Source organism: Lytechinus variegatus, chromosome 7 (assembly GCF_018143015.1).
Source record: "Lytechinus variegatus isolate NC3 chromosome 7, Lvar_3.0, whole genome shotgun sequence".
NCBI lineage: Eukaryota > Metazoa > Echinodermata > Echinoidea > Temnopleuroida > Toxopneustidae > Lytechinus > Lytechinus variegatus.
In genome coordinates this window covers 29,700,982-29,727,926 of record NC_054746.1, presented here as the reverse complement: position 1 = coordinate 29,727,926, position 26,945 = coordinate 29,700,982, and the positions used below count along the sequence as shown (strand labels likewise).

Sequence of the window (26,945 nt, the reverse complement as noted above, 5' to 3'; positions counted from 1 at the left end):
GAGAGGGGAATGGGAGAGGATGTGTTAGAGAGATGGGGTGGGAGGAAGGGGTGAGAGATAGGGGGGGAGTGGTGCAGGGTGTGTGAGAGAGGGGGGGGGGGGCGAAGGTGTGTGAGAGAGATGGGGTGGGAGGAAGGGGTGATAGGGAGTGATAGGGTGTGTGCATGAGAGGGGAATGGGAGAGGATGTGTTAGAGAGATGGGGTGGGAGGAAGGGGTGAGAGATAGGGGGGGAGTGGTGCAGGGTGTGTGAGAGAGGGGGGGGGGGGGGGGCGAGGGTGTGTGAGAGAGATGGGGTGGGAGGAAGGGTTGAGAGGGAGAGATGGGGGTGATATAGGGAGTGAGGATAGGGTGTGTGCATGAGAGGGGATAGAGAGAGAAGGGGTGAGAGAGAGGGGGCAAGATGGTGTATACAGTGCATATCAAAAAAAAATTACACTTTGAAAACCCCCTGGCAATTAAAAAATATACAACATTTGGGTAATTTTTTCACATATATTTTGGGTCTCATCTATCAAATGAAAGTAAAAATTTTGACAGAATGTTACACTTGAAGAGCACCGTCCATTTTTGTAAAGCTCGCAGAAATCTGTTTGCGCAGAAATGCTCGTTTCCACACCGTGTCAATGGGAAAAGGCGAAATTAAACTTACCCTGCGAAACATTTCTCATACATTTATGTTTCTCATACATTTTTCTTGCACTTTGTGTCAATTTAAGTAAAACGGATACATGCAAGCATTTTGCCACCAAAATTAAAATTTTAACACTTAGTAAGCACAACCTTTACCCTTTATGTGCCAGCTGGATCTAAGGACATAACTAAATCCAAAACAATAGCTTATATCAGACATCTCCAATTTTTTTCACTTACGTTTTTATCATTTAAAGTGGGTTTACATTTCATATTTCATTTAATACTTGTTTCTCCACACTTTTCCCAAGCTTCCCAATGATTAACAAAATGAAAATCATGCCTAAACCATTTCATGAAAATCACAGCTCAGTGTAAAGCAAATATTGTCACGATGGCCTCGATGTGTGGGGGAGTGGGGTGGGGCGCAATGGCACTCTTTGAAGTGTTTCGGTCAAGGAAACAAGTTAAAAAAGGTAAAAGTTATGTTCAAATCAATTTCACTAGCTAACTTCCATGTGTTGCTCATGATTAAGGTCTATTTTCATTCACATAACTATTTCAAAGTTCTGCGCAAATCATTTTTCACTAACTTTTTAAAAGTGGTGCTCACTCAAGCGGAAATATTTTTCAACAGTTATATCGTCATTTGCTTAAATGGATCTGTACCAATATTAAAATGTCAAAAAATCTTCAGGATATTACAAATGTATAATTTTCAAGGACTTTTTCTAAGTGTAAACTTTTTTTTGATACGCACTGTATAATGAGGTTTGTAAACTATCGACAGGTGATGGGAGAACCTTTAGTAGGAAATAGTGTCCTTTTGGCTATCCTTGGCGATCGGTCGATGGGTATTTTAATTATCTTTCATTTGTAATTTCTTGTAGGCCTATCTATAATTATACCAGAAATAAATGAATGAGGGATATATTTCTTTCTCCAAGTCTATCATGAAAGCAATGTGTGGGAAGGAGAAAGAAAGAAGAAAAGGAATGGTAAAAAAATATGACTGTTTGAAAAATTAGATCACTAAAACTATCTAAAAAATCAAATTGGCAACTTGGTGAATATTAGAGTGGAAAGGATAATTCTTCAACTTGTTTATAAATTTACATAAACTAAATATAAGGAATTTGAGGCTTTCTCCTAAGCCCCTATTCCCTCAGAGTCACAATGAAAATAGAGCATATAAATCATATTGATCATGAAAGAAAAATATCATGCCAAGTGTCCAGTATAATTTTGTACTGAATTAAATGGATTTGTCCTTATATACCATACCCAAGTACATCACATTATGTTGCCAATTTGAAGTCTCCACAGGTATAAGGATCCAAAAACTTTTTAAAACTTTCACAAATTCAAAAATTTCTCTTGTTATTTGTCCTATTTTGTCTTAAAAAAAAACATTCGCTGGCCTGCTTTTCAGAAATCTTTTTTTTTCTATCAGAATAACTTTCCACTGGATTCCCCTGGTTAGTGTGAGAAATCAAAATAATGACAGCATAAATAACCCCTCCCCCCACAAACACACACATACACAATCCCTATGTGACCCTTTAAAACACACATTAAAAGGATGGTCCGGGCTGAAAATATTTATCTCTAAGTAAATACAGTAAAATTCACAGAGCAAAATGCTGAAAATTTCATCAAAATCAGATAACAAATAACGAAGTTATTGAATTCTTAAGTTTATCAATATTTTGTGAAAACATTTATATGCACATCATGAATATTCATTAGGTGGGCTGATGTCTCATCCCCAATTTCCTTTTCCTTATGTTATTACATGAAATCATAAATGCTTCATTTTTTCATATATGTGTAAATGATGTGTCTCCATTATGATGAAATAAGTTGCGGCAATAAATAACTAATGCACTTAATCAGTGGTCAATCCAATTGTTTTAGTTCTTGGTAGAAAATTTTTTAATAAACCTAATTTCATATAATAAAATACAAAAAAACAGATGGGGATATGACATCATCAGCCCACCTAATGAATATTCATAAAGATGTGCCTAGAACTGTTTCACCGGAATAATGCAAATGTTTAAAATTCAATAACTTTATTTGTGATCTGATTTTGATCAAATTTTCAGCATTTTGATCTGTGAATTTCACTTTATTTGTTGAGATATAAATATCTCCAGCCTGGAACATATCAAAAATAAATGTTTTTGGTGAAAGCTAAATCCCGAAGTTCAAAATATGCATAACAATTGCAATAGCTTCACACACAATCATAATCCTGCAAAACAATGTATGGTTTTGTTGTCCATTGTTTGGCTTTATATTACCAAATATATAATTTCTCATATAATACAGTACATGCAAGTAAAAATTATATGCATACAAATATTGAAAAACAGCATTCATATTAATATGCAATCAATGTTCCATAAATCAATAAAAAAGGAGCTCATGCTAGGAGTCCACTAGGCGGTGCCAGTTCGCGCCCAGTTGGTGCCAATGCAAAGAGGCTGTGGCACCACCTAGTGTTGCCAATAAGGTACTACGTGGCGTGAAGTGCCTCCCAACTTGCGAGTGGTGGCACGTAACGGCTCAAATAATTGAATTTGTCGCGACAAAAAAATTATAATTTTTTGAAATATTCATTCAATTTTGGGTGACGTTACGAGCCACAATCCGCAAGTTGAGAGGCAGCTTGAGCCACGTACTGCACGCCAGTAGGCACCTTTTTGGTGAAAATAAGTGTCCAAACGCAAATATTTTTTCTGTAGCCACTTTGCATTGGAGCGAAAAGGGCGCCCATTGGACTCCTAGCATTAGATAAAACATTGAACAAAATGTTTGAATAATAAATTGATCAATTACCATCAACAAGTGGTACCCCATTACAGATAAGAGATGCCCCTCAAAAGCTATCTCAGCCATTACTCCCTCACTAAATAATAAAATAAAAAATAATAAAATCTAATTACTGCATTATTTTACCCTCTGGTAATCACAATATAAACCAAACATTTAACACTGATCTCACTCAATGATCAGACACAGCAACATAGAAGTATGATGTATGATGGAGCGAGCGGTCACAAATAAGAAAAACAAGGCAAAAGCGATTTTGTGTCTCGCCCAATTATGAAAATAACCAGAAAAATCATCATTTGCGAGGGCACGCAACAGAATTGTATCGAAACTTCATTGTGAAATGACTGGGATGGAATAACACTTGTCATTGTCATAGAAGCCTTGCACGTAAACTTTAATGTTGACCTGAAGATGACCTTTGACCTTACCATGTGACCTCCGACTGCAGCATAAGATGCACGTCCCCCAAGTCCATCTACCATCCAAGTTTGGTTGAAAAGTGACTTACGGTTGCGGAGTTAGGTGTCATAAGAGAGTCTTGCATGTAAACTTTAATGTTGACCTGATAATGACCTTTGACCTTACTATGAGACCTCCGACTGCAGCATAACATGAAGGTCCCCCAAGTCCATCTACCATCCAAGTTAGGTTGAAGAGCGACTTACGGTTTTGGAGTTATCAGTCATCAGATTTGTGACGGACGGATGACGGAGGACATTTTGATCCCTAAGTCTCGCCTTCACCTCTGGTGGGCGAGACAAAAAAATAACCAGTATTGCATAAGTTTCAATAATTGTGCACAGACGCTACATTGCATTGCGTAAGTTTAAATAATTTTGCACAGACGCTGAAAAAAAAAGAATTGAAATCAGCTGAAAAGCTGATCTCTCACACAGCTGAATATAATGATACAAAGGAAATCTTCTCTTAGAACTATAAATTATTACCAACATGATATATATAAATAAACTATATTTCTATGTACATGAGTAACCTGCAATGCATTTCAGATCATCAAGAAGAATAGACTGTCATGATAATAGCTGTCTTAGTCCGGGATCATAGTCTTTCTTTATGCAGTCTAGGGGTGTCTGTCCTCTGTGGTCTTCTGCAGTCTTCATACTGGGTTGAGCTTTGAGAAGCATCTTGCAGATTTCTATATTGCCTTGTTCTGCAGCCTGCATTGAAAGATAAAAGGAAAGCTCATTTCAAATAGATTATTTTCTCAACAATTACAAAATGTCAAAAAATTATTAGCAATGGGTTATTCTTTCAGGTAAGAACAAGCTTTTACTGCACTGGGCTATTTTGACTGCATGACAATTCCAGGGGAGGTTGCCTACATATAACACACCATCCACCCCCCCCCCATCTCAGCCAATTGTGTGAAAATTAAAATGGCATAAATATTGCTATGACGTTATCTCCATAACCCCTTTATTGAGATTTTTTTTAAAGAAAACAATGGACTTTCCTTTACTCTGCAAATTACACAAATTCATACGTAATGTTTTTTCTTTTTCTGAATCACTAAATAATTCATGCAAATTTTCAGGTTACATACTTAATTTTACATTCATCACAAATTTACTTGAACTAGAAATTTGACGTGTCCTAAGGACACAGATGCCCCCGCTCAAGGCGATCAGAAATTTATTCAATATGATTGAACTTAATATTGTGTAGAAACCAGAATGCATATATCGTTGCACGCACCACGAACCGTCCTCTCTGCGCACTTCGATGCGAAAGTTAAGCGCACTTTATCTATTCCACGAACCGTCCTCTCTGTTACGTTGCCCACTGTGGCGTAAGTAATTAACTTCAAGAAAATATAAAGATACGGGATGAAACTTTGGAACCTGAACTTTTAAACGAAGACACTGGTAAATAATTTGCTCTCCTTGTAGGTGCACTTATTGCTGGTTTAAAAAAAAACCTTTTCTTTGAATGTGTTTTCTGCAAAAGTAACTTTCGCATCGATATGCGCAGAGAGGACAGTTCGTGGTGCGTGCAACGATATATAATGAACAAGTTTAGACCTTTGAACCAACTCAAACATGGAACGTGCTGTGACTTTTGACCTGCGGACTCCGAATTCGAACTTAGCCTTTATTTTAGTGTCATCTACATACACACCTAAATTTTTAAAAATCTGTTGAATATTTCTAAGTTATCATGCGAAAATCAACTCCCATATTTAATGAGCATTGACCTTTGACCTGCAGACTCCGAATTTGAACTTAGCTTGTATTTTGGTGTCATCTACCTACACACCCAAGAATTTTTTAAATCCATTAAAGATTTGTCGAGTTACTGCACGGAAACCAACTCGCATATTTAATGAGCTGTGACCTTTGACCTGCAGACTCCGAACTCGAACTTAGCCTGTACTTTGGTTTCATCTACCTACACACCTAAATTTTTTAAAAACTGTTTAATATTTCATAAGTTATCATGCGGAAACCAACTCGCATATTTAATGAGCTATGAACTTTGATCTTTGACCTGCGGACTCCGAATTCGAACTTAGCCTGTGTTTTGGTGTCATCTACCTACACACCAAAATATTTTTTAATCCATTCAATATCTTTCGAGCTATTGCGCAGAAACCAAGTGGGGGGATGGACAAAGGACTGGGGCAACGCTTAATGCCCCCTCCAGACTTTGTCTGCGGGGGCATAAAAATCAATAGATGATTTGTAGGTAAAATAACAAAGGCCACTTAGCTGGTACTAGCACATAGCACCACAGTCAAGAATAATCATAAACCAACAGAAGTTACAGACACTTAAGATTTTAATTATCAAATCGTTTATTTTCCTATATTAAAGTTGAGTTTCTGAAACATGAATGAGATATATCACCTTTAATAGCTCATAGTTTTACTTCTCATTTTCATAAGCAGTTTATGCTGTTGAGGAATATTTCGGCGGGAACATTTCAACTTTTTTAATGTAAAATTGGCTACACAAAAAAGACTTGATATGTAGTACCATGTAAAAAAAGAAATATGCAGAACATTGCTATGCATACCAGGGGCGGTATTCTGAAAACGTTCTTATCTTAATTTTGTTCTTATCTACGTCACGATCTCAAATTGGTATTCTGAAAACGTTCTTATCTTTTTCTTATGTTTTGTTCTTATCTTTTTCCTATCTTGCTTTCCATCCTATGCTGAGTGCATAAATTCATCACTCACGCATATAATACAAACGTGCGCTAAAAAGATAAGCAAAAAATTAAGATAAGTGGTATTCGGAAAAAACTTTCTTATCTTTTATCTTTCACGATATTTATGATATTTAAGATAGCAAGAGGGTTATCACATCTCACGATGTCCGCGTTCTTTCTGGCTCAAAAACGGTGGCCACTAGCTGGTTGTAATATTCCTCCCACCCTTTCTTTCATTCATCTTTTATTTTGCCCGTCTCTTTTTTCTATTCCTTTTTCGTTCCTTTTTCTTTCTTCTCTTTTTCTTCCTTTCTATCTGTCTGTCTTTTTTCCTTTCTTTCATTCGTTCATTTTCCCTTTTCGTTCTTTTCTATTTTTTTTTAATCTACCTTTCTTTCCTTTTATCTTTCTTTAGTCTTTATTTTTTTGCTTTTATTTTCCTTTCATATTTTCTCTCTTATCTTTCTTTCTTTCTCTCACTCTCTTTATTTCTTTGTTCCATTTTCCTTTGTTCTCTCTTCCATCACTTCAAAAAAAAATGTATTCCTTCCTTTCTTTCTTTCGGTTTTTTTTTGTTCTTTATTCCTTCATTTTATCCTTTTTAATCTTTATATTTCGTCCTTTTTTAGCTTTCCTTTAAGTTTCTTTAATTTCTTTTCTTTCTTTATTTTTCCTACATTTTTTTCTGCCTCACTTTATCATTGATAATCGTTCTATTTCTTTCTCCTTTTTCTTTCTTTTATGATTTTATTTTCTTCCTTTAATTTTTCTAATTTATTTTAATTTCTTTTTGCTTGCTTTCTTTTGTTTACTATTTCTTTCTTTCATTTTTTTTAATTTCTGCTTCAGTCTGACCCTTTTCTGTCTTCTTACTTAGATCTTTCTTCCTGTTTTATTCTACTCATTCATACCTGCTTTATTTACATTTTGTCTTTACTCTCTTTATTTTGTGCACTTGTCTCGAAATTTCAATCAGACATTGTGTAAAAAATGCCTATTTCGCACAATGCGCCAGAAACAGTGTACGCGCAGCGCCCATGATATTCTCTTGACATAAGGAACGCTTCTATTGGTTAAACTGCCAATATAAAGTGCATTTAGATTGGTAATATCCTAAAAATGGGCATGTTGAAGATAAGAAGGAGGCAGTCCTTACAGAGATAAGAACGAGTTAAGAAGATTTTCAGAATACCGATTTGCAATGATTTTCTTATCTCAGTGAGATAAGATACAATATAAGAACAAAGATAAGAACGTTTTCAGAATACCACCCCAGGAATTTATTTCCTGCCATACCTTATGAAGAGCTGTCTTCGAATCGCTGTCTACCAGAGTGGCATCAGATTTGGCACAGAGAAGTTGAGATACAATATCAACATGACCACCATAGGCAGCTCTATGTAAAGGACTTGCTCGACCTGACCTGGTTTGAAGGTTTGGATCAGCTCCATGTTGGAGTAAATTGGAAACGACGTCTTTGTGTCCATTGCGGCAAGCATAATGCTGTTAAGTATTGAATGAAAATATCACATATGATAAATGAACTATGCTACCAGTTAAGCATCATTACAGCAATGTGTCTATTTATTTCCAAAAGTAATAATCTGATATCACCAACAGAAAAAATGACCTCAGTGAATCCGAAAGTCTTATAAGAAATTAATGCTGAATCAAAGCTGTCGGTCCATCAGTGCCCGACTGAGGATGCCAGTCACTGGGGTAATTTCCTGAAGACCAGTGGACCAATGAAAGAATAATTTCTACAATTACAAGAACTTCAGATTGAAGACTTATATTTTTACTATTTCATCGACTAAATTTCCTAAAAACAAGTTTCACATGATATTAACCAAGTGAGACTATAGAAATATGATTACCATAATAGCAATTCTTAATTTTCTTGCTTAAATTTATCAACCTGCAACATTACAACATTGTTGCATCCACTCTGCCAACTTGGTTTACAACTATTATGATTCTTTGCTTCTCACCCTGAAGTTTTCAGGTTATATTACAGCAACCTTTGGTGTAGAAAGGTTTATGAGTTTGTACCTACCAGAGCTGTGTACCCCGATTTATCCACACTATTTACACTGCATCCAGACGACAGTAGCTTCTCAACTCTTGACAGATCACCACAGAGGGCAGCAGACCAGATTCCCCTGTCCCAGTCCATTTCATCCAGTGTTTGAGTCAGTGAGGGAGTAGGGGATGGGTGTGTACAGCATGCAGAGTCACCATGACCAGGATTATGATGATGTGTCTTTGCCATGACCAACGAGTTCTTACAATACTCCTGTAGATTTAAAAAAAAATAAAAATTTGTCTTTGTTGAAATACATGATAAAGATGCATTGATAGCAGAGTACAAAATACAAGTCAAACACAAAGGGAAAATGAAAACATAATATATTCGATATAAGCTATCATTCGCCATTATCGAGGCTATGCTTTTTAGTTTTTGTTCACCAAGAAAGTAAATAAAAGTTACATAGTTTTCCATACTTTAATTGTTAACGTAGAAAATTATTAATCAATTATGATAAAAGCTTGTTTTTCAAGGTTCAAGGTTTTATTCATATCAAACATACCACATTTTCAATAATGTCAACAACTCAGTACAAACAATAATATCATACAATACAAATTATTATAGGTAATCATAAATAAATATCGTAAAATATGAAAAGTGTACTTAATATTATTGGAAAAAAAAAGTACTATAATGCATTCTTGTAAATGGTTGTAATATAATGACAGAGAAAGAAAATGTGAGGTGAAGATATGGGGAGCCAAAGGTAAAAGCAGAGCTTGTTGGTCAAAGGCTCCAAGGAATATGCAGTGAGAGTCCCGTAAAAATATCAATACGATAAGAGAGGGATAAATAAAAGGGCAAACGAAAAGTAAACAAAAACTTGGGATACACAAATACATAAAAGATGAGTAGGAAGAAATAAGAGTAGAAAGCAACAAATTGAATTCGAGCCTGTTGGAGAATGGAAATAATCATTGTTAAGAGTGGGAAATGGAAAATTTATGGCATCAGGGAGCAATGAGAGGAAGGGACATCTTCCAAGGATTAAGACAACCCACGCGCAACGTTTTAGAGGAAAATGAAAAATCAGACAAGTTGATAGGTGAAAGCTTGAACAATATCAGACAAAAAATTGGAATGTTATTAATTATTAAAAGTTGTAAATATCGGTAATCACTATACCCATGGAGAAAAAAACAAAACAAAATGAATCTCATGCAACCATGCAGTTTTATTGATTTTCTATTCTGTTCAGTGCAAGCAATGCTAGTTCATATCTGTTGGATTTCAATTTTCTTCTAATTTGTCTAATCATTCTCTTTGCCAATTAGGTGGTCCATCTCTGACAGAACACCTCTTAATTTTGTCAAAATTTTCTTTATCTATTGATCTATTTTTTGCAACATTGTTTGTTGCCAACTTTTCTCTGAACGGGCTGCATCAATTTTGCCAACTTTTCCATCATATTGTCGTACGCACCACGAACCGTCCTCTCTGCGCACTTCGATGCGAAAGTTAGTTTTGCACAAAACGCATTTGAAGAAAAGCTTTTTTAAAACCAGCAATAAGTGCACCTACAAGGGGAGCAAATTGTTTACCGGTGTGTTCGTTTAAAAGTTCAGGTTCCAAAGTTTCATCTTTATATTTTCTTGAAGTGAATTATTTACGCCACAGTGGGCATCGTAACAGAGACAACGGTTCATGGAATAGATGAAGTGCGCTATCGCGCCTCACGAGTTCACCGCGAACCGTCCTCTCTGTTACAAGATGTTCAGTGATACTTGATTAATCTTATGTCCAAGTTTTATGAACTAGACCAATAAACTTTCAAAGTTATGATGGTAATTCAACACATACATGTACCCCCAATTTGGCCAAAGTTCATTGACCCTATCACATATGTGGTGTGAATTAAAATTTCCCATGACATTAATGTTATGCTCAGAATGAGGCAATATGCAATTTCAAAGATAATAGGGAAAATCTGAAAAAATTGTGTACAAAAAAAATCAAATGGAGAGTTGTCCACAAAATCACTCATTTTGAAGCATGTTTGCCAATTAGAGGATCCCCATAGAAAGTAATACTAGACTTTTCAAACGTCCATAACTTGCTTATTTCACAACGGATTTTGATGAAACTTGTTATAAATTGTTCCTCTCATTTTACTCTTTCCAATAAGATTAATGATGTAATATCTGAATTAATATGCTCTGTGACATACGGAACCAGACAAACTGATGAATTGGAATAAGCTGGAAATCTCTCATTATGATTATGTTTTCACCTTGTGTCTTATCAAGTTTTATTAGCCATATATGAAATATTATAACTCATTGTTGCTATCATGCAATAGCTCAAAATGTAAACGTCTACAGTGTGACGTACGGGACATTTGTCCATGTGTTAAACAAATGGGGAAAGTGACATTTCATCAAAATGTTTATATATATTAATATACATAATATGCATTATCTGCAGATCAAAAAATGTGATGTCCTGACGTCACGCTAATTAATGATTTCTTTGAATCATGACCTTGGCATTCATTAAATTTACATTTTCAGAAGAAAAAAAATAGAGGGCAAAAAGTCTGAGTTCGGACCCTAGCGTGCATGCGATGTTTTGAAACCGGCGGCGAATTATTTATGTGTGAGGAACTTCATGTTGGTTCTAAATCACCAATTTTGAGACTGATAAAAGCATGGAAAAGAAGTGAAACTTTGTGTATAAAAATAATATTTAGGGCCTATTTTAATTGTTTTTAAAGATCGTGATGTTGCATGAATTTCCCCCCACCTTTGTCACTCGGAATATCAGATCGAGTTCACGGTCTCGAAGTTTGGGTAGGTGGAGCGTAGTGTAGCGGTAGTGAAGTGGAGTGCTAGTGGAGACTGCACAAACTTCGCTCGAGGTAAATGGCAGGGAGAATATTCCAGTCTATGGCATCAGCCTCAGGAAAAAAAGTTTTCTGATCATAAAATAATGTAACACTAACAGTGCGACTGCGAGTACGTTATGTGCTAAGTAAGAGTAAGATTACGAAGTCAAGCAAGTTAAAGCCAAGCCGCATTTGTCATGTTTGTTCTATTCTCAAAAGCTACAATCTCTTTCCTTGCTTCCCGGGGGGGGGGGGGGGGGCACTCGACCAAAAAGTGGTGGGGTGTGCCGCGGGCGAGACAAAAAACGGGGGCCTTGGAGCGGGCTTATTGTAAAAAGGAGGGTCCTCGGAACGGGCTTCGGAACGACAAATGTTTGTGAAAACGGGGGTCCTTGGAACGGATCGCCAGCGTGAGTGCGTATGCATCCCTATGGAACGGTCATGTGTGCATGATGCAGCTAGCGCGGCCTCCGCCGGGGGAGCTCTGCGGCCGCTTTTCACCAAAATTGCGGCTCATTCAATGCGATCGGAGCGGCGTAACGAAAAATATCCGAAGCTTTGGAGCGGATTTCTCTCTTCTTTTTTCTCGATGAGAAGAAAATGCTATGCCTTGGAGCGGCTTTCTTTGTTCTTTTTCTCAAAAAGGCAAAAATGCTATGCCTTGGAATGGAAATTTGAGTGTGAAAATGGGGGTCCCCTCCGAGGCACATACCCACTATGCATTATATACTGAGTGCCCCCCCCCCCCCCGGGCCTTGCTTACATCAACAGGGTTCAGGAAAGAATAGAGTTGAGCGAGCGTTGACTCTTGAGGTTCATGTCCGCCTCTTCGAGTTACGTAGCCGGGAGCCCACCGGGCCGGCCAGCGGCAGAGCGCTGGCGATCGCGAGCAGCGGAACATGCAGATAAACGGTTTATCGGGCGAAGGCCGAAGCAAGTTCATTTGAGCACTGTGGAAAAAAGAAAACCTTATTGAATTCAACTTCATTTTGAATTTATAAACCTATTTTCATAGTTACCTAGTATCATCAGTTTCTGCATTGCCTACCCTGTAACTGCCACCAAGTTATTTACACAAAGTCAAAAGATCCAACGTTTAAACGGATGTTGAAAGTTTATTTCCAAACAGTGCCGTGAAACTGTAACAAACATTGAACAATTTAAACAATTAATTTCATATTTCATAACATTGCAATAATATATCTTTTCAAATTAAACATATATTAATCAAGTCTTATTGAATTACTCTTTTAGTGAAATTTCCTCAACTATGACATTTCAAACAAGACATATACGATCATATAACATTTCATACAATAATTCTTAACTAATTCTCATCATTCATAACCAAATGTCATGTCACTAAGTTTCAAGTACAATTACGTAATTTAAACAAAAGCACATCAATATCAACCAAGTTCCGAAACATAAATATCCATAATATTCCACAATCGTTAGAATAATATTACATGAAAATAAAGAATTGATTAATAATTTATATCAACAATATCATGAATAAAACTTCTTTCGATCCAACTCACCTCGTTGGCTGGACATAAATAACGTTTGCATGGCAGTAATGTTAAAACAGATTTTGCAGAGGAGCCGTAAACAAAGGTCTCCTTCTATAGGTCAAATAACAGCAAAGTGACAAAATCAAGAAAATAGTTATTTTGGGTTGTCATGGCACTTTGCGCGCATTGATATCATAAAAATATAATCAAGAAAAATATGTTTTATAATTACACTGAATTGGCAAGTTAGACCGAGAAAGTGTTGGAAAATATAAACTACTATTATACACAAGAATTATGATCCAATTCGTTCGATTAACAATTTAAATAATGTAAAAACAAAGAATTATCTTTAATTATCGGAAGAATCACTGGTAAAGAGACTTAAAACTAATTAGCGCAGCGCGTAGACAATAAGGTAAAAAACGCGCATCCACAAGGGGCGCGGGAAGCTGCCAATTAAATGAGATTGGGGGCAGCCACACTCCCACCCAAAAATCTTCTTTGATTTTTTTTCTTTGTTTTTTGTTTTGAATATTATATATATGTATATATACACACATAATATCCAGAATGTGAATAAAACACGTTAAGTACAATCAATAGCCAAAATATAATTACCATAAATATCAGGTAAGAAATCTCTTACACAAGTCACTCAAAGATAAGCAAATAAAAAGGGTTGTCTATATGTAAATATATATATATATATATATAACAACCATAAGACAAAATGATATCAGTGAAAGAGTCAAAGGGGTAAACTTAGTCGGAGTTAGGGACTAAGGAGATCAGCTTGTGGACAGGTCTTTCAAGCACAGTTCTCTTTTGGAGAGGTTTTCCATTCTTGTCTAAGTCCGGAGTTGCCTTGAGAAGTTTAACTCGACGAACAAAGCCATCATCGCTTACGAAAGTCTGAACAACCTTGGCTATACTCCAGTGTGTTCTACAAAGACCATCGTCTTGTAGCATGACTATGTCATTTACCTCGAAGTTTCGCTGTTGTTTTGGCCAGGTCTTCCTGGTTTGGAGGGTGTGAAGATACTCTTTCTTCCAACGAATCCAAAAGAGATCTGTTAAGTATTGCACACGTCTCCATCTTTTTGAGAGATAGAGGTCTTCTCTCTCAAATTTTCCTGGTGGGGGCATCACAATACCTGACTTCATGGTCAAGACATTATTCGGAGTCAAGGGGAGTGGACCATCCGCACATTCCAGATCTTCAACTGTCAATGGCCTGCTATTGATGATAGCCATAGCTTCGTACAGGAACGTTCGAAGAGAGGATGTATTTAGTTGAGTTCCTGACTGTTCTAGTATTCCATCGAGAACATTTCTGACATTCCTGATTTGTCGTTCCCAGATTCCTCCCATGTGACTTGAAGAAGGAGGGTTCATCTTGAATTCGCAGTCAAGTTTCAGTAATTGAGTGGCAACGCGATCTCCATCTAATTCACGGAGGCCTTTTTTCAATTCATGCTTGGCTCCAATGAAGTTAGATCCTTGATCACAACGAATGAGGCGAACATTTCCCCGGATAGCAATGAAACATCTTAGTCCATTGAGAAATGCGTCGGTGGACAGATCGTCTAGCATTTCGATATGTACGGCCCTCATAGCCATACAAGTAAGAATGAGCCCATATCGCTTTATCTCCTTTCTTCCTTCCTTGATAGTAAAGGGACCAAAACAGTCAAGTCCACAGTAGGTGAAAGGAGGAGAAGGGTCTACTCTATCCTGAGGTAGATCGGCCATCTTTTGTCCTCTTGGCTTGCCTCGGGATTTGATACAGATTACACACTTGCTGATTAGAGATGAGACAATACTCCTGCAACCAATGATCCAATATCCACTGGAACGAATGGCATTGATGGTCAGATTTCTTCCTTGATGTGCAGTTCTTTGATGATAGTGCAAGGCAACGAGGTTGGATAGATGGCTTCGCTTTGGTAGGATGATAGGATGTTTTGCACCATACATCATCTCGGCCTTTTTTAACCGACCTCCCACCCGTAGAAGATTGTCATTATCAAGGAAAGGGTCAAGCTGCTTCAATGAGTTGGACTTTGAACCGACTGAGGGATCTGACTTGATTTGCTTCCTTTCTTCACGAAATGCTTCTTTCTGAATTGCACGGATAATATTCCTTTCCGCTATTCGTCTTGCTTCTACTTCATCAATGCTCAGGTCCTTCTTTCTGTAGCAGCACTTTACTATCACTGCAACTGCTGACACTGCATTATGAAGACTGGAGAACCGAGTCAATCTATCTTCGAAATATGTGAAGTTCTCCACCTGTGTAACATGAACAGTAGCTGCTGATTTCACTTCAACATCGTCAGGAGAAACCTCAACATCGACATCTTGTGTAGGAATCTCACTCTTCCAAAGAAAGGTAGGTCCTGTAAGCCAGTTGGATGATAGCATTTCTTCTGTCGTCAATCCTCGAGAAGCATGATCAGCAGGATTCTCAGCACTGGATACATAATTCCATTGTTCTGGGCATGAAGTCTGAAGTATGCGTTCAACACGATTGGCAACATACATATGGAAGCGCCTAGTCTCGTTGTATATGTAGCCAAGAACAACTTTTGAGTCTGTCCAGAAGTGGTGCGTGAGAGAATCGTAGTCAAGTTCATCATTTAGGATACTAGCAATTCTCACGGAGCAGGTAGCTGCCTGGAGTTCTAACCTTGGGATTGTTGTTGGCTTTAGAGGAGTCACTCTTGCCTTTGCCATGGCTAAGGAGCAGTGGACCTTGCCATTTTCATCCTTTAGACGCACGTAGGAGCACTGACCATATCCTGATAAGGAGGCGTCTGAAAAGTGGTGGAGCTGCACTTCCTGAGGTGTCCCAAAGTCTTGTGGTTCGAAGCAACGAGGGATCGTAACTTTGGGAAGTTTCAGAATCTCAAGTCTCCACTTTTCCCATTGTGGACGGAGATCTTCAGGAACAGGATGGTCCCAGTCCATCTTTTGTCTACACATTTCCTGGACAATCTGTCTTCCAACAAGAACCACAGGTGCAATCAAACCAAGTGGGTCGTAAATGGAAGCAACGGTGGCAAGAATTCCGCGTCTTGTCAGGGGATGATCCTTGAGGGTTAGTCTGAAACAGAATTCATCTGAGTTGATGCACCATTGTATCCCAAGTGCTCTTTCAATTGATGTGGAGCCTTGTTGACCGAGTTCCAGACTAGTCTTTGCAACAACAGTTCGTTCCGATTCGGGGATACTGCTTGTCACTCGTTGATTGTTGCAGACAAACTTATGAAGACGCAGGTTACCTTTGGCACACATAGACACTGCCTTCTTGATAAGGTCAATGGCATCTTCTTCAGAGGATACACATTTTAGGCCATCATCGACGTAGAAATTCCTCTTCAAAAATTCTGCAGCTTCTACACCAAGGACTTTGTGGTCTTCTGCTATTTGCTTCAGCCCGAAGTTTGCACATCCCGGAGAAGAAGTGGCTCCAAAGAGATGGACCTTCATTCGATAATCCACTGGGGGCTTAGAGAGATCCCCATCCTCCCACCACAGGAAACGGAGATAGTCTTGATGTTCCTTCGTCACACGGAACTGGTGATACATCTTTTCTACGTCGCAAGTGAAGGCTATAGGTGCTTGGCGAAATCTACACAGAACTCCGATAAGGGGATTGATCAGGTCGGGCCCTTGTAGAAGATGATCATTCAGACAGGTTCCTTGGTATCGAGCACTACAGTCGAATACGACCCTGACTTTGTTCGGCTTTTTAGGGTGATATACACCATGATGTGGTATATACCAGCTGCTTGAAGTAGACACTTCATCTGTGGGAATCTTCTCAGCATCACCTCGCTTAAGAATCTCATTCATGAAAGTCATGTAGTGTTCATGGTACTTTGGTCTCTTCAGGAACTGATTTTTCAATCCGTGAAGTCGGCTCATAGCAGCTTTCCGATTGTCAGGCAGATCAGGTTCACCCTTCTTGAAAGGTAAGGGCATTTCATAATACCCATCATCCCTTTGATGGATTCCATCATTGATGATCTTTAGAAATTTCTTGTCTTCCTGAGACATCGTTTCCTTTCTGTCTAATTCATGAAAGTCTCTTTCCATCATCTGAAGGAAGTCTCCAGCAGTTACTTCCTTTAACTGTGTCTTGTAAATGTACTTCACATTAGACTGACTGTCTGTCAGACTAGGATCTGCTACCTTCACATTGACAGTACGATATGTCTGCCCAATCGTGTCAAAGCTCTCTGTGGAGTCGTTTTGAGAACCACCGACGATGCTCCATCCCAACTCCGTCTCTACTGCAAATGGCTCATCATTCTTTCCAAGAATGCAATTCTTTGGTGCAAGAGCACGGGCACAATTGTATCCAATGAGCAGACCTATGGGGCAATCTTGCTTTGGTGCGAGCTGGTTCGAGATATTGTTTAAGTGAGTCCACTTGTTGGCTGTATCTTCTGTGGGGATATGAGCTTCATCAAGAGGGATGGAGTCCCTGGAGTATGCAGCAGGAAGAGGTATCTTTACTGCTGACTTAAAACCTCGAACGACAAGATTCTTGAATTTCCTACATGGAATTGTCTTGGAATCTGTCATTGTAGTCAAACTTAACATCGCAGTTTCAGAGGACACGTGAAGGTCATTTCCAATACTATCTGTGATAAATGTTGTATCCGACATCGTATCTAGTAAGGCATATACTAGTATCTCGTTCTGAGGGTCATCCAAACTAGATAGGTAAACAGGCAGCACCATCGATGTGAGAGAAACATCTACATCTGACCTGACTCTGTTGCAAGAAGCTTCTTTCTCCTTGGTAACTTCTTTGGTCTGAGTAGACTGTGCCTCACTTTGATCATGTTTTCTTTCCGTAGACAGCTGATTTAGTGTCTCATTGTGTAGACTTGTTGGGTGGCGCTTGTTGCACTTCTTGCACTCAGCCCTCTTTTGACACTGCTTTGACATATGACCTTTGGAGAGACATCCGAAGCAAAGACCTTCTTTCTTCACTAAATCTCTCCTTTGCTCCAAAGTTTTCTGATTGAAGTCCCAGCACTCATTCAACCCATGATTCTGCCGTTTGCAGAGGACACATGTCTTCTGGGTAGTGCTTGTCTTGCTGGCTACAGAGAAGGTTGTCCTTTGTTGACGAGATGTAGGATTCTTGCTTTCTTCCTGTATCTGGAAAGCATCGTTATGATTCTTGTCTTTTCCTGCCTTTACTGTGTCATATGTAACATACGGATCATTGGCAATATCAGTTTCTTCTGATAGAAATGAGACAAATTCTCTGAATAATGGATACCTGCCATTGTCTTTCTTGACTTTCGCTACCGTGCGATTCCATCTGTGTACAATCCAATCCGGAAGTTTCATGCAAATTCTGCTCATCTCCCGAATGTCATTCAAGATTTCCAAGTCTTTGATTTCTGATGATGCTTGAAGACATTGTTGCAAGAAATCTGAAAGTTTCTGAAGGCCTTTGGAATCCCTATTGCCGATCCTCGGCCATGAGTCAAGTTTGGATCGAAAGGCTTCTGAAATGGTGAAGGGGTTGCCGAAACGCTTCTCAAGTATTTCTCTGGCTTGTTCATATGCTTTCTCAGACCTCAGCAAAAAGAAGCCGCTGACAGCCTCTCTTGCCGATCCTCCAATGTACTTTCTGAGGTAGTGTATCCTTTCACCAGAGGGAATTCCACGACATTCAATTAAAGTTGTGAAAGCTGATAGCCAGTCAGGATATTGGAGAGGATCACCCATAAATACTGGAGGCTCAGGAATTGGTAACTGACTAAGTGTCATCGTTCGAGTGAAAACTTCTGCTAGACTTTCATTCTGTTGGGCCTCGCTTGAAGAATGAGATGGCTGGAAGACAGGTGAATCAGGATTTAAGGCCTTGCTCTTTGTGAGAGGAGGATCGATGGAGGCGTCATGTTTTTGCGACTTAACCCTTTTGTCATCTTGATTAGGGGATTTAATCAATTGTTTTGTCGATCTCATCGTATCTGTTGACGCACCATCATCTTCTACTTCGTCATACACTCTTATCATTGCCTCCTGTGCCTTTAGTTCACCTTCTAGGCGTTCCTCTTCTAGTTTTCTTCGTAGCTGTTCTATCTGTAACTGCCACCAAGTTATTTACACAAAGTCAAAAGATCCAACGTTTAAACGGATGTTGAAAGTTTATTTCCAAACAGTGCCGTGAAACTGTAACAAACATTGAACAATTTAAACAATTAATTTCATATTTCATAACATTGCAATAATATATCTTTTCCAATTAAACATATATTAATCAAGTCTTATTGAATTACTCTTTTAGTGAAATTTCCTCAACTATGACATTTCAAACAAGACATATACGATCATATGACATTTCATACAATAATTCTCAACTAGTTCTCATCATTCATAACCAAATGTCATGTCACTAAGTTTCAAGTACAATTACGTAATTTAAACAAAAGCACATCAATATCAACCAAGTTCCGAAACATAAATATCCATAATATTCCACAATCGTTAGAATAATATTACGTGAAAACAAAGAATTGATTAATAATTTATATCAACAATATCATGAATAAAACTTCTTTCGATCCAACTCACCTCGTTGGCTGGACATAAATAACGTTTGCATGGCAGTAATGTTAAAACAGATTTTGCAGAGGAGCCGTAAACAAAGGTCTCCTTCTATAGGTCAAATAACAGCAAAGTGACAAAATCAAGAAAATAGTTATTTTGGGTTGTCATGGCACTTTGCGCGCATTGATATCATAAAAATATAATCAAGAAAAATATGTTTTATAATTACACTGAATTGGCAAGTTAGACCGAGAAAGTGTTGGAAAATATAAACTACTATTATACACAAGAATTATGATCCAATTCGTTCGATTAACAATTTAAATAATGTAAAAACAAAGAATTATCTTTAATTATCGGAAGAATCACTGGTAAAGAGACTTAAAACTAATTAGCGCAGCGCGTAGACAATAAGGTAAAAAACGCGCATCCACAAGGGGCGCGGGAAGCTGCCAAAATGAGATTGGGGGCAGCCACACTACCCTATATTTCTTTCTTAGCCTTTAATTCCGCTAGGGCTAGGCCAACATACGCCGAGTCCGAGGGTTCAGTTTCACATGATCAGACATGATCGGGTAGTACGTACGGTACCGGTAACAAAAGCTTTTAATCTCGGACGGCCTGGTGTTACCGGCGGCGGATCCCTATGATGTTTCGATCGCATAATCCCTTTCAAAAACATAATCTACCCCTTTTGCTACTTCTTTTTCTTTTGATAATGAAATTTGTCAATTTCAACATCCAATTATGTGCCCTTTATATACCTTTATTTACTTTTGATAAATGTCCCTTTTCTTTTCTAGTTTGCTCAACTGAATATTTGTTCAAGTAATAAATTCAGTAAAAAACCAAACAAATGAGTATATGAACAGATCATAACAAAAATATATGATATATATATATATATATGAAATGAATAAGGACCATAAAGAAGACATTTTTGTAACTATAAATGATGCAAGCATGAAGCGTAAGCTGGATCTTTTAGGGGCAATTTAGACCTAAAAATTGGACGTTCTAAGCACTTCTGTAATTTTTAAAGGGATGGTCCAGGCTGGATTCACAGAGCAAAATTCCGGTGACACAGTTATAAGCATGCTTCATGAATATTCATTACGTGGGCTGATGTCATATTTTATTACATGAAATTAGGTTTATTCAAAATGTTTCTACCAAGAACTAAAACAATTGGACTGACAACTGATAAAGTGCATTAGTCATTTATTGCCAAAACTTATTTCATCTTAATGGAGACACACATGTATGAAAAAATGAATCAATTATGATTTTGTGTAATAACAAAAAGGAAATTGGGGATATGACATCATCAACCTAATGTATATTCATGATGACATGTATATAACTGTTTTCACAAAATATTGCTTAACTTTAAAATTCAATAGATCGTTATTTGTTATCCGATATTGATGAAATTTTCAGCATTTTGTTCAGTAAATTTGACACCATTGAGATATACTTTCAACCCGGACCATCCCTTTAACTGACACGATGCACTAAAATGCCATCTTGAAACAAGCTGATTTGTTTTTACGATATTCCAATCGAAACAAAAAGGTATATAGTTTAAGTACTTTTTAAAATTCAGCACAAGATATTCATCCAAGAAACAATTGTGAACGTGAAGTGCAAGGTATTATTATTTTTTTTTTAATTTAAGATAATAACTACTAAGAAGCAGGCCCAAACAGGACATTCAATCAGACATTTGGGGGTAGAAGCTATGGGGAGGGGGATGGGTGGGGCCGGTGCCCGGGGGGGGGGGGCACTCGACCAAAAAAGTGGTGGGGGTGTGCCGCGGGCGAGACAAAAAACGGGGGCCTTGGAGCGGGCTTATTGTAAAAAGGAGGGTCCTTGGAACGGGCTTCGGAACGACAAATGTTTGTGAAAACGGGGGTCCTTGGAACGGATCGCCAGCGTGTGAGCGCGTATGCATCCCTACGGAACGGTCATGTGTGCATGATGCAGCTAGCGCGGCCTCCGCCGGGGAGCTCTGCGGCCGCTTTTCACCAAAATTGCAGCTCATTCAACGCGATCGGAGCGGCGTAACGAAAAATATGCGAAGCTTTGGGGCGGATTTCACTCAGAATAAGTTGATATCAGATCTTTTCAGGCTAAAACTCTTCTTTGAATACAAAATATATTATTTGTTAAGACCCTAGATTAACAGATAGATAACTCCTATTAGTTATAACATTAAAGCAGGGAAAATTTGGGATATCTCATTAAGCTCAAGAAAGGATCAACAGTTGCTTGTAAAGTTGTGCATCACTTGCAAAATGCTTTAAGAAATGCCATCCTGGGACCTGTTGCATAAAAGTTACTATTATGGTAACTTTGCCAACCAATGGTAACTACCATGGTAACACTGAGAAACAGCCAATCAGAATCAAGGATTCCACGCAAGTTACCACTGGATGACAAAGGTCTTTCAAATGTACAAATTACCACTTGCGCCATTTGGCAGAAAAAATATCAACCTGAAATTAAATTAACCTAAAAAAGCATCTAGTACATATATCATATAAAAATGTTAATGCTAACACTAACAAAAGATATATGAAAATATACAGAGTGAACCTATATTTTCAAGGCCTCCATCAGACAAAGAAAAAAAACACTGAAGACTCTATGTAAAGTGAAAATAACAAGTTTGGTAGAAAACATTTATTACAAATGGAACTGAACATACATACATGTCTTATGCATGAATGCACACATAGCCCATAGAGAAGTGCGTATGTATCACTATGGTTATATCAGTCCTACCTCACTCATCATTAATGCATGGCGTGCTCTCTCTCAAAAAGATGCACCTTATATAAATTTAGATGACACAATACAATTATAATAAAACTCCTTTTAAGCACTCAATACACCAAAACACCATCTCTAAGTGCTTTACAGACATATTCATTTTCTCCAACCATACGATTCAGGCTTGCCTGCTCACAATACATGTACTCTCTCCACTCCCTGGGTAGCATTCCATTCACTATCAATATGTCAACAAATTTTCAATAATTTCTGAAATTACAATGTAAATGTATCACAAATTACATAAATATCCTGATTGGAATGTTGAAGATGTATACATAGTAGATTGAAGCAATCTGCTATGGATATGAAATGATATGTTGGACTCATTATTGGATGGATTTTCATCAAACCTTCACCAATATTTTCATGTTTTTATTAAAACTAACTTATTGCCATGATGAACTTCCATTGTAATATTTACTCACAGATATCTGTTTGGTTCACCAATCCTGGAACAGTACTTATTCGCTAAGAATAATCAATCTGATCTCATTCTTTAGGATTATATAAAATTAATTTATACAATTAATGTTGAGAGTATATAACAGAACAAAAAAAATATATATATACTAGTAATCTAAAATTACACAGAAAAGGGTATATTTAAATACTAACTACGATTCTTTAAAAATAATTCTCTAACTTAGTACAGATACATGTACATTTATTTCTTTTACATGAATGTGCAAATAAACCGCATGACATACATTTTAGTGGAATTCATTTTAACCACATGTGATTGACGAGTGTAAAAACATATAACATACTTTTGAATCGTAGCAAAACTATTCAAGCACAGTAACACACACGTAAATGTATAACTCAAGTGATCTATTTTCCGTAGGTAAGCCACTCAGAATCATTAGCTTTTCTTCTTATCTTAGTGTATGACAGTATCTATACAATCTTTTTTAACTGAAACATTTTTCTTTTAATTTGCTTCTATCACTATCACATTATCAGTTCAATTAAAGCTTATGCCTTTGAGATATTATGGTTCAAAAGTATACGCTCTGATCATGGCCTGAATATGAACATCCATAATGTCCTCCTAAAGACTGGCTCACACAATTGCATGTTTGGCTTGTGTTGAGCTAGGGATTGCCTGAACAGAGACAAATACCGTCAAACACAACGCAACCCAATGAAACGAGCTGATACAAGGTAAACACACAATAACAAAGAGGCCTTGCATTCTAGCTCAGTAATTAATAACTTTTTCAAACATCCGTAACTGAACACATTAAAAATTCATACAATCAACAGCAAGTGGCTAAGGCAGACAATACAGTGATAATGCTTGATTTACTTTGCTTTACTGCGTGCAACTTTGTACAAAATACACTATTTGACAAAGTGACTAATTTGACTGATAATTCATTTAGTGTAATCTAACAAAAGCTCATTGCATATATCAAAGATGCTACTATGCATGGAAAATTGAGTTATTAATTGAGTTATCAAGCTCTGATATATACATGTATATATATATATATTCATAAATTGTGGGTAGAATAGAATATCAATATATAAATTACAAGTGAAAAACAAATTAATAAATGATGAGTTTGTACACACATTCACACAATGATTCATACTTACTATTCCATTAACAATTTAGGTGGGGTCAAGATTAAACACTGAAAAAGGAGAAACGTATATTGGAAAACATTTCAATATATTCAGTATAGCATGTTTGTATATACAGTGTCCACAACTAGGAAAACATGCCACCCCCCAAAAAAAACACAAGAGAAATATGAATATTGTATGATACATATAAACTTGTTTAATTTCAAGTCATTCGTCCAATGAAAAATCCCCCCCCCAAAAAAAAAAAAAATCATGAGAGAAATATGAATATGATACATATAAACTTTAATTTCAAGTCATTCGTCCAATGAAAAATATATTTGTTTTGCTCACTTACTATGTCTCATACAATCTACATATAATACACATCTAAGATTGTCTTGTGAAATATGTGAGGGTTGGTGCACACTGGTGACGTGAAGCAAGATATATGCTGCAGCAAAAAGAAAATAATAATCATGGGACGACGGAATGAATTCATCCCCAAATGTCCAAAATAGACAATTATAAATTAAAATTGCATTCCCTGGACAAACTGCAGGAACTGAGTAACAAGTCTCCTATATGCATTCACTGTATCTTACAGTTTTCTTCATCATTCTCAGCCTCGGGGGCCCCTACACCTGTGGCTGCTCCTCTACCCCGTCCACCCCTTGTAGACCTGGCTGAAAGCTCTCTAGCCTTGGTAGCCTCCACACTCCTGCCTTCCTTCAGTGGGCTATTAGTAATGGTGGATAAAGCTGAATGGTTGCTACTTTGACCCTGAAGTGAGAAAAAAGTAGACATAATCAATTGACATATTCGGATAAAAATATCAAGTTTAGTAGAGCAGGAAGTGCAAATTTCAATCCATATATCGTGATCTAGCCAAATATTTTTTGTTTTCAATTCAACTTTAGCTAAATACAAAGGCTTGACAAATGTCTGTGTCAAGTTTTCTTTCTAAACCCTTTATTTTTTTAAGAAATGCTAAAATGGTGATATCCAAGAAGAAAATGTACTAGGATTAAATTTTCACCCCCACCCTGCAAAAAATGGAATGGTAGAAAAAAAGTATACTTCTCAGAACACCAGCAAGACAAATTTTCACTGTCTACTTGTTAAAATGAGAATCCCAATGAACAAAATATATCAATGTTGCCAATTTACAGAGTAAAAGTTGAAATTGAGATGACAATTCATTGACCTGAATTAGATTTTACATACGACTCCGAAGGGATAACTGGGCATGAAAAGAAGCCAGAACACCATAAAGTCCCATAATTGCTGTATAATACAATGCATGAAAAAGCTTGAAACAAGAAGTTCTCAGGGATTGAACAAAAGCCTCTTAGAGAATGAAACCCTTGGAGCAAGTTAGACTTGAAGTTTGTGAAAGCAGAAAAGTCACAGAATAAGATTAGTGAAATTGCTGAAGAATTAAGAAAGTTATGAGCATTTGAATGTTGAGATCACTAATGCTAACAACATCCTCAATTTGACAATGCGAGCAAGATCTGTGATGTCACACCTACAAATTTCCCCTTTGATCATTGAAAATATAACCCATTATTTTTCTTTCTGCTCTTCCTAATGATATGGTAAACATCTTTGATTCATCTGTGATATGTTGTAATATGCCCTCTCATATAAAAGAACACCTAATCTTGCAATAGACTAAATAAGAGAGAAAATTAAAGTGAAATATGTTTTGGAGTTATGGGGAACTTGTATGTGTGTGACATCACAGATCTTGGTCGCATTGCCAATGGGAGGATCTACACAGCTTCATGATCTCAATATTCTAATGCTCATAACATTCTTATTTATTAATTCAATCTTCCTCAATCTTTCATTGATCTGTTTCTTTGTTTTTCTCTTTATATGAAATAAAAGTGGTTTCATTCTTTAAAAGGATGGTACAGGCTTGAGATATTTATATCTCAATAAATAGAGTGAAATTCACAAAGCAAAATGCTGAAAATTTGATCAAAATCGGATAACAAATAACAAAGTTATTGAATTTTAAAGATTTGCATTATTCCAGTGAAACAGTTCTAGGCATGTCCTTATGAATATTCATTAGGTGGGCTGATGATGTCATATCCCCTCTTGTCCTTTTGTATGTTATTATATGAAATTAGGTTTATTCAAAATTTTTCTACCAAGAACTAAAACAAATGGATTGACAACTGATTAAATGCATTAGTTATTTATTGTCGCAGCTTATTTCATCATAATGGAGACACATCATTTACACATGTATGAAAAATGAAACAATTATTTCATGTAATAACATAAGAAAAAGGAAAGTGGAGATGTGACATCATCAGCCCATTTAATGAATATTCATGACAATGTGCATATAACTGTTTTCACAAAATATTGATAAAATTTAGAAGTCAATAACTTGGTTATTTATTCTCTGATTTTGATGAAATTTTCAGCATTTTGCTCTGTGAAATTTACTCTATTTATTTAGATATAAATATTTTCAGCCTGACTATCCCTTTAAGACTGGCATCTCTGAATTCCCTTAGACATACCCTTAGACTGAGGTTAGACAGATGACTGCGGGTGACCCTCTTGTTTGTGTTGAATGCCCCGTCTTCACTGCCCTGACTGCTGGGTATCTGAGTGGATGGTGGTTGGCTGCTGGACTGGTTCTGACTGCCCGACCTTCGCAGCCTGGTGCTCAAACCTATAGAGAGAATTGCGAATTTTTCAATGAAATGAAATGCTAGTGATCTACTTCGAAATTTGAAAACCTTAAAGAGCTTTATGCAGATAAGGAGTTTTATTCAAACAAAACAATCAAATGCAAACCCAAATGCAGCACTTGAAGTGACTTCAGATTTATTGAAGCTCAAGCT

General features: G+C 37.1%; 3 protein-coding genes across 3 annotated transcripts in view; all 3 read right to left on the bottom strand.

Moving 5' to 3' along the window:
• Positions 1-4,042: 4,042 nt before the first annotated feature.
• LOC121418948 (ankyrin repeat domain-containing protein 39-like) lies at positions 4,043-20,234 on the bottom strand. Its single transcript, XM_041613181.1, has 5 exons — positions 20,145-20,234; positions 12,583-12,611; positions 8,704-8,943; positions 7,944-8,150; positions 4,043-4,651 (listed from the first exon to the last, which is right to left on the bottom strand). The coding sequence occupies exons 3-5, from the start codon at positions 8,917-8,919 to the stop codon at positions 4,505-4,507; spliced, it is 570 nt and encodes a 189-aa protein (XP_041469115.1). The 5' UTR covers positions 8,920-8,943; positions 12,583-12,611; positions 20,145-20,234; the 3' UTR covers positions 4,043-4,504.
• On the bottom strand, positions 13,843-19,128 carry LOC121418097. The gene has a single exon (XM_041611802.1). It carries the CDS (start codon positions 19,126-19,128, stop codon positions 13,843-13,845), a length of 5,286 nt encoding a protein of 1,761 aa, XP_041467736.1.
• Positions 20,235-24,199: 3,965 nt separating the features above from the next.
• LOC121418947 (centromere protein F-like) overlaps positions 24,200-26,945 on the bottom strand; it is a 31,735-nt gene continuing 28,989 nt past the window's right edge. Inside the window, 2 exon segments of the mRNA XM_041613180.1 lie at positions 24,200-24,855; positions 26,619-26,773. Of these exon segments, the coding sequence (XP_041469114.1) occupies positions 24,664-24,855; positions 26,619-26,773 (347 nt within the window). The 3' untranslated portion in view covers positions 24,200-24,663.

Excerpts from the sequence above, each read along its gene's own strand:
- LOC121418948 (XM_041613181.1), bottom strand. The coding sequence starts at position 8,919 with ATGGCAAAGACACATCATCATAATCCTGGTCATGGTGACTCTGCATGC. Across the intron at positions 8,151-8,703 it reads AATCGGGGTACACAGCTCTG|CATTATGCTTGCCGCAATGG; the intron begins GTAGGTACAAAC and ends AATACTTAACAG. Across the intron at positions 4,652-7,943 it reads CGAAGACAGCTCTTCATAAG|GCTGCAGAACAAGGCAATAT; the intron begins GTATGGCAGGAA and ends CTTTCAATGCAG.
- LOC121418097 (XM_041611802.1), bottom strand. The coding sequence starts at position 19,128 with ATGATAAGAGTGTATGACGAAGTAGAAGATGATGGTGCGTCAACAGAT.